The following is a 10,004-nucleotide window of genomic DNA, read 5'->3' on the forward strand; positions in this document are numbered from 1 at the left end:
TGAAAAACTGGAAGTTTAGATATTCTGGAATTGGGACACTTCACAATAAGACAGCCGTGTTTTTAAGTTTTTTCCTATGAAAGTATTTCCAAAGATAAAGCCTGAACACAGCCTCAACCAGAGTAAGAAATTGTGAAACCTTTGCCGTCAATCTTCACACTAGTAAGTATCTTCAGTTTAGCAGATTATAGAACTCATAAAGGGGGCCTTGTGAGGACCCCAGAGGCCCAATTTATCTTACAGTTAAATGATCTGAATGTTTACCTTTTCATCATTGTTTGAGAGTTATGTAAGAGTAGGTAGGTAGGTACCTATTGCACAATAAATCCTGAAAAAGTAAACAGGAGCCTTTACCAGGTACTGTTGAGACCAAAATGTAGTGATCTACCTATTGCACAATAAATCCTGAAAAAGTAAACAGGAGCCTTTACCAGGTACTGTTGAGACCAAAATGTAGTGATCTAATTTCCTAAAATATTTCACTTTTCATGTTGTTATTTCAGGACACCTGTCACACCTATGTTGGAAACAAAGAAGTCATGATTCGTACAGTTCTACATCATCACCTTCATAGATCGGCTTCCTCTAAAGATCAACTTTTGACATTCAGGGTTTATTTCAACTAATCCCTATTACCGTTCAAAGGATGGCCAATCAATTCCCCTTACCGGGTAACCCGCTCAAAAAAAAGGCAAAAATTCCAGTCTTGAATCCAAGATCACTCATGTCTTAATCGCTTATTTCCCAGGTCCCTACTGAACAAGCTCAAGGAACCCAGCAATCTTCTCAACACCATGGATACTTTAGGAACCATTTCAGACCTGATACGATTTGTACAAACAGATAATTCGCAGATACATACCATGTTTTGGAATCGGGTGCTGGTGCTGCTGCAAGATCAACCGTCAATGGGGTTCCTCATATTCTTCAGCTCTAGGTGAATGTCAAACCATGAATCTTTGTGGTAAAGAGAGCTTTTTCACAACTTTGTTGGTATCACAGTATTACAAGTCTTTCATTTACTCAATCATCATATTTATCATCGCTCGTTTCTTGTGATTTGTAATGCCGCCACTGGTCGCTACTCGATTAAAGTAGCTACTCACTTGTCCTCACGAGGCTGAGTGCACCCTAAACTAAACTCCAAGCACAAAGCCGAAAAAACTTCGGCCCTGTCGGGAATCGAACCCGGGACCTCCGGAGTGCTAGCCTAGTGTGATATCCACTTGGCTACGGAGGCTACGCTCTAGGTGAGTGTGCAATATGGTAATTCCAGTGCAGACGATACGATATGTATATCTTCTAACTTGGCCTTTCGACCTAAGCACAGAGCCGAAAAAACTTCGGCCCTGTCGGGAATCGAACCCGGGACCTCCGGAGTGCTAGCCTAGTGTGATATCCACTCGGCTATGGAGGCTACGCTCTAGGTGAGTGTGCAATATGGTAATTCCAGTGCAGACGATACGATATGTATATCTTCTAACTTGGCCTTCTAACATGGACTTTCGACAGATAGTCTTTAAACTGGTATGTATTTAAAATGGAATAGAATAATTGAAAGACTTTCGGTCGGAAGGCTAAGTTGGAAGACCAAAAAAGCTTTTTACTTTCCTTATCCTATAGGAAGGAAAGTATTTTTTCTAGATTGTAACGAGTGCAATTATAGGGAAGACTTTGTTAATAAAAAGATTTTGCCCAGCGTAACGGATTAAAATTGTTTGTGATTTGCATTCTATTTCCAGATACATCAAGCGTTACTTATTTCAGAACAATTTCCGCAATTACCAATTTGAGGAGTTCATTAAGAAATCCATGTGGTCTGAACTGGACTGCGCTAGTCCCAAACATTTGGTCTTCTATGCCACCATCATACTTAAACTGAGTCCCTCCTACGTCAAAACCAGAATACCCAATGTTCTATTCAGCAAGTTGGTGGATAACATAGATCAGCTGTGTTTGCTGAGTTGTTTTGTACTCATGGATGCCCTGGTAGTCATGTTGAACGTGGCGGATAGCTCACAAATTTCGCAACACCTTGTATCCAGACACATTAGGTGACGAGATTCTAACTCAGCTAAAGTCCTGTAACTCGGTTCAACAAGTGTTTGATATATTTGCTGCAAATAAGAATAGTTTCACCAGCAAGCATCTCTGTCAAGCCATACTGGTTCTACGAGATATACAGAAAGTGTTCAACAAATTTTACCTCGATGATTTCACAAAGAATATTACCGAGCAGAAATATGAAACAGGAATAGGTGAAAGTCACCATAGTGTATTCCATGTATTCCAGAGGGAATTGACCTCTCATGAACGGTTCAAGGAACTCCTGAGCAGAATAAATGAGGAATGTGATAATTTTGACATTGACGAGGCTGTGTGTACCATGTTGTATTTACAATATCTGGGAGTGCATTTGAAACACAAGACAATACAAAGGTTGATATCACATGCTGACAAAACGTTTAGGTCTTCACCAGAGAAACAGTTTTCATACCAGACTTTATCTCGGTATTTTTCAAGTTTTAAATTTGAAGACTCTTTATACTCTGTACTTATTTTAAGTAAAGCACTACCCACTGTTGTTACACATCTTGGTATGTATACTTATTGGTTTTCTCATTCATTCCTTTTTTTAAATTGTATTAATGTAATTAGAAACATAAACATATACCTACCTAAGTATGTAGGTAGGTGTAGGTACCTACATGGAAAAAAAATCTTTGGAACTCGAAAGTTATTCTTGTTCTTTAGTCCTTTTATTAAAGCTAAGTCCATTCAAACAATTCTTTTAAAGCTCAGCTTGTTATTGTTACTATCAAATGATGTACTCATAGTATAGTAGCTACCTATGTTTTGTGGTTCAACGTTATAAAGCATTGTAAAGAAAAATAATCATTGTTTGTTAATTTGTGTTTTCAGAGAAATGCAATGATGTGTATTCATTAGGACAGATCTCAGTTTGTTTGGAAATAGTAAAAGATCTTATGAACACAGATCTAAAACAACTGTTCCAAAACAAACTAGTAGAAATTCTCAGCACGTTAAACATTCAGACAATTGAAGAAACAAGATCCCTAATGAAGATATTGGTTTTCCTCAATTTGAACTTTTGGAGCGAGGAAAATGTTGAAATAATTCAGAGGCTTCTTCTGTTGCTGGCAGATTATATTCATATGTTGGATATCAAGGAAATCATGTACATACAGAGGGTAGGTACAGATTAATGGATGGTTGGGACCACTATCTGAGCTTAAACTTCTTAAGTTAATCAATTGTATTAAGCAATGGACTGAAAAAATCAAACAAATAAATTGTAATCCAATAGTTAAAAAAAAAAAAAAAAAAAAAAAAAAAAAAAAAAAAAAAATTTTGGAAAAAAAAAAACAAACCCGCCTTTAAAAAATTTTAAGGTTTTTTTTTTTTTTTTTTTTTTTTTTTTTGCATATCTTGGGATCTAGAAGTCGTAGAAGAAAAAGAAAAATTCCGTTGGTCCTCATTTTTCCTGCTCTATGACTTTGAAACATTACCCAAGTAAGTGCAACTGATCTATTACATTGAAGGGTAGCGTGTCTGATTTGTAAGCGCTAGGTCGCGGACTCTATTCCAGCCCGGGGACTAACATTATATTAAACAGATGAGGTTCGTTCTCGAAACGGCTGACTTTCTCCTATCGTGTCCTTCTCTCTGCGATTTCAGGACGATAACACCTCCGTTGTTGGAGTTCCCTCTAGAAACAGTTTCAGATTCAGCAGTACATTTTTCATAGAATTTGATCTGTAGAGAATCCTTGGACAAACATTGTGGACTTCAGATAGCACGTAGTCTGAAGACCAATTTTTTTTGAAGAGATTTTGAAAGAGGGAACTGCAGAGGTCTTTTCTTCCCGAAAGCGTAAAGAGAAGAAAGACAGGATGGGAGAAAGCCAGCCGTTCCAGGAACAACCTTATCTGTTTCTAGCATAAAGTCTGCCCCCGGACGTTAATCGAACCCGCGATCTAGCACTTAGAAGGTAGACGCGCTAATCCACTAAGATAGCTCCTTTTAAGTGAAAATGTTTCTTTTTTTCTGACAGTACCTATGAACTGTTTATCTTCATTTTTATAATCCACTCTATTCCATTCTCTTCTCTTCTTGCAGACTGTTCGCCAAAATTCCGCCAGAGCGCATGAGTTCCAGGTTAATCTACGCCGCCTGTCGTCACATCATTATTCATTCGGAACATTACACTCCTGCGCATGCGCTACTCGACAAATGCGTTCGGTACTGCGAGGACAATAGTGACGTCATCATAGGTCTAGTAGTGAGCTATGTATTGTATAGTTGCTATTTGGTGTCCTATCCCCTCCACACACAACATCCCAAGTTCCTAGACATTGCCTCGCGAATATTATTGAGGTAAATAAGTATAAGTAGTGCTATAAGTATAAGTAATGTCATCACAGGTCTAGTAGTGAGCTATGTATTGTATAGTTGCTATTTGGTGTCCTATCCCCTCCACACACAACATCCCAAGTTCCTAGACATTGCCTCGCGAATATTATTGAGGTAAATAAGTATAAGTAGTGCTATAAGTATAAGTAATGTCATCACAGGTCTAGTAGTGAGCTATGTATTGTATAGTTGCTATTTGGCAAATATTTGTGACAAGCATTTATGCTTAACACAATTAAAATTCCTTACTTTTTTTGAACTTGGGTTTTTATTTTGTTTTTTCTTCTTCTTCTTCTTCTTCTTTCAGAGACAAGGACTCGATCAAACGTCTCGTCCTCATTCGATCCAGTCTTGCTCTCGCCTATTACAACTCACTTCCTCACTCACTCACTGAACACATATTCTCACTCAACTTCCTCGAATATTTGGATGAAGAGATGTGCACGACCTCGTCACAAAGTCTAACGCTCAAGATTCGTAATGACCTGATGGAGTTAAACAGGGCTGTGTGCTTGGACTATGCACAGTTTGGCATACCGTGGTTCCATCAGAAGTACGTGCGCCAGCTGAGAATAAGTGGTAGGTGGAATGAACCCCTTGGGTGGGGTTGTCATCAATAGAACTGTTGCATTTAGGTAAAAGTTGTAAATAAAACGTCCAAAGATGTGAAAGATCCAAATTTGAGGTCAAAACTACGAGAAAGTAACTTTGAATAAGAAAAAAAAGCTTTGCTGGAGGGAACTGTAACTGCAAAGTCTTATCGTCCCGAAATCGAAGAGAGAAGGAAGACAGGAGAAACCCAGCCGTTCCCAGAAGGCACATTATCCGCTCAGGATGAAATCTGCCCTGGGCGGGAATCGAACCCTGCCTGCATACTGGGATAACCAGTTGAGACAAGGGTAGCATCGTGTGATGTGTTCCTTCATGATTAGAATATCACAGATACCCCATACATACGGGCCTTGAATCTTCTCCATAACACTCAGCACTTGAGGGATTTTATGTAGGTACTCAACGAATGTTGGATCAAGCTCAATATCTTGTTCATACCAAACGCGAATAATACGAGAAATATCCAAATGTTTGAACTGACCAATAGCAAACGCAATATGATAAGCACACACTGGGAGGTTCTGCTCAAACCGATGTGCTGTGTAGTTCTCATTCATTTCTTTCATCTCTACTAATATCCCTGCCATCAGAACCTGGTAGTGTTTAGCAGCTATAATCTCCCCGGCGTAGGAACATTTAACATGCGGGGTATCCTGACACGGGATTACACTGCGAGCGAATGAGTAGTAGAACGTTGAGAATATCATGAACAGACCATTGTCCCTGGCATTCCATCTGATCCCTGGTGTATTGGAACTCACAATGTATTTGATCACAATCTTGCTCGTGTCTACATTGGGTAGTTTGATGATCAAGCCTTGTCCATAGAGCACATCATTAGGAGTAAGGTAATACTCTACATGCTGGGACATATCACCACAATGTCTCACAGACACAATCTCCAACTCATACACATCCAGACATACATACTCCACAGAACTGTTCTTCCTCTCCACTGTGAGCACATTGGATGCAAAGATCGACCGGTCATGATTGTTCATATCTAGTGTGAAGCACATGTGCGTTACTTGCGCCTCGTCTGGTTTCGAATAGGAGAATGTTTCACGGTTCACTTTTTGCTTCTTCACGAAGGAGGGTATTGTTAGTGCCATGTTTGTCTTTGATTATTTCAACTATTGAACTGTTCTAAATGGCCGATCTTACCACTGAGAGTTAACACAGTGTCAAGGGGTTTCTTTGACGTCACCCATTTGATTTACACAGGCCAGTCTTTCTTGAACTCTGGATTAACTAAAAGCTCTCTGTGGTAAGATCCGGCATAAGAGGTCTTATCGCGTCGAAATCCCGAGAAAAAGGTGCAAAGAGTGTGAATCAAGACTGGAGGGAGAAAAATTTATCAGGGCATGAGGTACGCAATAGAACTGCCTGAAAAGGATTGACAAAAAACGTTAATCGAGTAGCGACCAATGGCGGCATTACCAGTGTAAAAATATGATTGAAATATGGAAATTAATTGCAAAAGAGGCACTTAGTAATGCTGTGATATCCACAAAAGTTGTGAAAAAAGCTCTGCTTTAACACAAATACATTCACGATTGATTGAATTTCCTTACCCTAACCTTGCATTGCCTTGTGTTCAGATTTCGTCCTATGTCTAGACAAGCTCGGTAACCCCGTCCATTCACACGATGCATTAACCACCAGTATGAGGATAAAATTCCATACCTCGGCTGGGATTGAACCCACGCCCTCCTGTTTACCAGGCGAGCGCCTTGACCACTAAACCACCGAGGCTTAGTCTGGCTGGGGGAATTTGAACAGAGAGTGTAGACCTGTTTAATCTGGCTAAGGGACTAACAGATAAAATTCCATACCTCGGCTGGGATTGAACCCACGCCCTCCTGTTTACCAGGCGAGCGCCTTGACCACTACACCACCAGGTGGTGTAGTGGTCACATGTAAATACTTTGAAGTACTACAAAATACTTTGTACTACAAAAATGTACTGCAAAATAATAAAATTTCCCTAACAATGCATTGCCTTGTGTTCAGATTTCGTCCTATGTCTAGACAAGCTCGGTAACCCCGTCCATTCAACTCTGAGGTTTAGGTTTAGGGACAAATATTCCCTAAAACATGGGTTGATCTTAAACAAATCAACGAATTTTCTCACATGTACTACAAAATAATAAAATTTCCCTAACAATGCATTGCCTTGTGTTCAGATTTCGTCCTATGTCTAGACAAGCTCGGTAACCCCGTCCATTCACACGATGCATTAACCACCACCAGTGCACACCGTGTCAAAACCAGACTGGCTATCCTGCTGGAACAGAACTGGGCCAAAGGTCCTAGCGAACTCAGACGGAGACATTTGGAACTACAGGGATATTCCGTGATAAATCTGTATAACAAACAGTGGAATGCTCTGTTCATGGGAGAACCTAAGGCTAAACATTTGTACCTGGATCAGATCTTTAGGTGAGTTTTTTTTTTTTTTTTTTTTTTGGGCAAATATTATTGAGGTAAAGTATGGAGTATCCTCAACAGATGGGCGACAAGAGACAACACTTCCCATTTATCTTGGTAATCAGAAGGGCTTAGGTTCAATTCCAGGCGAAGTATAGAATTTTATCCTCAATATTTTTTGAGAATTTGACCTTAATAGTGGTAGCCTACTGATGTGGCTGAGTGGTCAAGAGCACCACCTCTCAACCCAGTGGTGCTGGGTTCGAATCTGGGCCAGGATGGAAATTTTGTAACCACACTTTATTCCCTCGGCCAGGGCGAAAATTTTCTAACCAATCTTTTCCATTCTTCGATAGGCATGGATTTTACATCCATGTTTCTTGAAGTAATACGAAAGTGGTGCCAAGGAAAAAATAAAAAAAGAAGCCTACTGCTCGGTTAAAGGAACTCTTTAGTCAGTACAAAAGAGCATGAGCACTATTATTATTTACCTTTTTTTGAACTACTTACCTCAATGGTGTGACTACCAACCTCAGTGGTGTAGTGGTTAGCGCGGTGGACTTCGGATCTGCAGGTTGGTGGTTCGAGTCCAAGTCAAGTCATAAAATTTAGCGTATTGCATTAAGCAGGGAACGTCATTTGTGACAAGCATTTATGCTTAGCACAATTAAAATTCCTTCCTTTTTTTGAACTTGGGTTTTTATTTTGTTTTTTCTTCTTCTTTCAGAGACAAGGACTCGGTCAAACGTCTCGTCCTCATTCGATCCAGTCTTGCTCTCGCCTATTACAACTCACTTCCTCACTCACTCACTGAACACATATTCTCACTCAACTTCCTCGAATATTTGGATGAAGAGATGTGCACGACCTCGTCACAAAGTCTAACGCTCAAGATTCGTAATGACCTGATGGAGTTAAACAGGGCTGTGTGCTTGGACTATGCACAGTTTGGCATACCGTGGTTCCATCAGAAGTATGTGCGCCAGCTGAGAATAAGTGGTAGGTGGAATGAACCCCTTGGGTGGGGTTGTCATCAATAGAACTGTTGCATTTAGGTAAAAGTTGTGAATAAAACGTCCAAAGATGTGAATAAAACGTCGAAAGATGTGAAATATCCAAATTTGAGGTCAAAACTACGAGAAAGTAACTTTGAAAAAAAAAAAAAAAGCTTTGATGGAGGGAACTGTAACTGCAAAGGTCTTATCGTCCCGAAATCGAAGAGAGAAGAAAGACAGGAGAAACCCAGCCGTTCCGGGAAGGAACATTATCCGCTCAGGATGAAATCTGCCCTGGGCGGCAATTTAACCCGCGGCCTAGCGCTTACAAGGCAGACGCGCTACCAACCAAGCTAACTAGGCTGGCAGGTGGAATGGAAACCTTGGGGATGTGGTTGTCAATATTTGGACTGTCACTTGCCTAACTGTCCTGCCATGGAGACCAGCAAAGATATTGTAGAAAAATACTGGGATGCTCGGGGAATAAAATAATAATAATAATAATAATAATAAAACTCTATTTTTTTTTTTTGAACGATAATAATTGAACCCATCCATGTCTTCTGGGTTTCTTTCAGCTCAACAGAACAGTTCCTATTCCAAGTTCCACAATGATGTTCGTGATGTGTTAGTTCATTATGTTGGAGATCCACAACTTGTACTAACCAATGTCACGTCACCCTATGGACAGAAGATTGGTAAGAATCTCCAAGCAGAGTTTGAACTGTTTTAAATGGCCGATCTTACCACTGAAAGTTAACACAGTGTCAAGGGTTTTCTTCGACGTCCCCCATTTGATTTGCACAGGCCAGTCTTTCTTGTGGATTAACTGAAAACTTTATGTGGTAAGATCAGGCATAAGAGGTCTTTTTGCCGTTTCCAAGCAGAGATTGAACTGTTTTAAATGGCCGATCTTACCACTGAGAATTAACACAGTGTCAAGGGTTTTCTTTGACGTCACCCATTTGATTTGCACAGGCCAGTCTTTCTTGTGAATTAACTGAAAACTTTATGTGGTAAGATCAGGCATAAGAGGTCTTTTTGCCGTTCTTATGAATCGTTCGAAGATTGGTAACGTTAGGATATGCATAATATTGTTATTCCGATAGTTTCTCACATGTAAATACTTTGACTCCATATAAAACAAGCTGGGTCCGTCCCTCCGGGAATTTTTTAGCCCGTAGTTTATTCGATCGTGATTAGAGAAAATCAGTACCTATGTACCAGGATATACATAATATTGTTATTCTGATAGTTTCTCACATGTAAATACTTTGACTCCATATACAAAAAGGCCACTCTGAGACTTAGGTTTAGGGACAAATATTCCCTAAAAGATGGGTTAAGCTTAAACAAATCAACGAATTTTCTCACATCTACTACAAAATAATAAAATTTCCCTAACAATGCATTGCCTTGTGTTCAGATTTCGTCCTATGTCTAGACAAGCTCGGTAACCCCGTCCCATTCTTGATTTTACTTTCATGTAATGATTTAAAATCAAGACTAGAGCCCGTTCTCCCTTTATTCCCA

General features: G+C 39.8%; 1 protein-coding gene across 1 annotated transcript in view; it reads left to right on the forward strand.

The window, feature by feature from the left end:
- The first annotated feature begins 646 nt into the window (after nucleotides 1-646).
- Nucleotides 647-10,004, forward strand: part of LOC103520812 — an 11,736-nt gene continuing 2,378 nt past the window's right edge. The window contains exons 1-9 of the mRNA XM_026831790.1: nucleotides 647-678; nucleotides 749-937; nucleotides 1,743-2,014; nucleotides 2,055-2,439; nucleotides 4,141-4,295; nucleotides 4,446-4,548; nucleotides 8,204-8,475; nucleotides 9,050-9,169; nucleotides 9,898-9,957. Of these exons, the coding sequence (XP_026687591.1) occupies nucleotides 647-678; nucleotides 749-937; nucleotides 1,743-2,014; nucleotides 2,055-2,439; nucleotides 4,141-4,295; nucleotides 4,446-4,548; nucleotides 8,204-8,475; nucleotides 9,050-9,169; nucleotides 9,898-9,957 (1,588 nt within the window). The remainder of the gene's footprint in view (nucleotides 679-748; nucleotides 938-1,742; nucleotides 2,015-2,054; nucleotides 2,440-4,140; nucleotides 4,296-4,445; nucleotides 4,549-8,203; nucleotides 8,476-9,049; nucleotides 9,170-9,897; nucleotides 9,958-10,004) is intronic.

The sequence above is a fragment of the Diaphorina citri genome, unplaced genomic scaffold (assembly GCF_000475195.1).
Source record: "Diaphorina citri unplaced genomic scaffold, Diaci psyllid genome assembly version 1.1 scaffold4110, whole genome shotgun sequence".
Taxonomy (NCBI): domain Eukaryota; kingdom Metazoa; phylum Arthropoda; class Insecta; order Hemiptera; family Psyllidae; genus Diaphorina; species Diaphorina citri.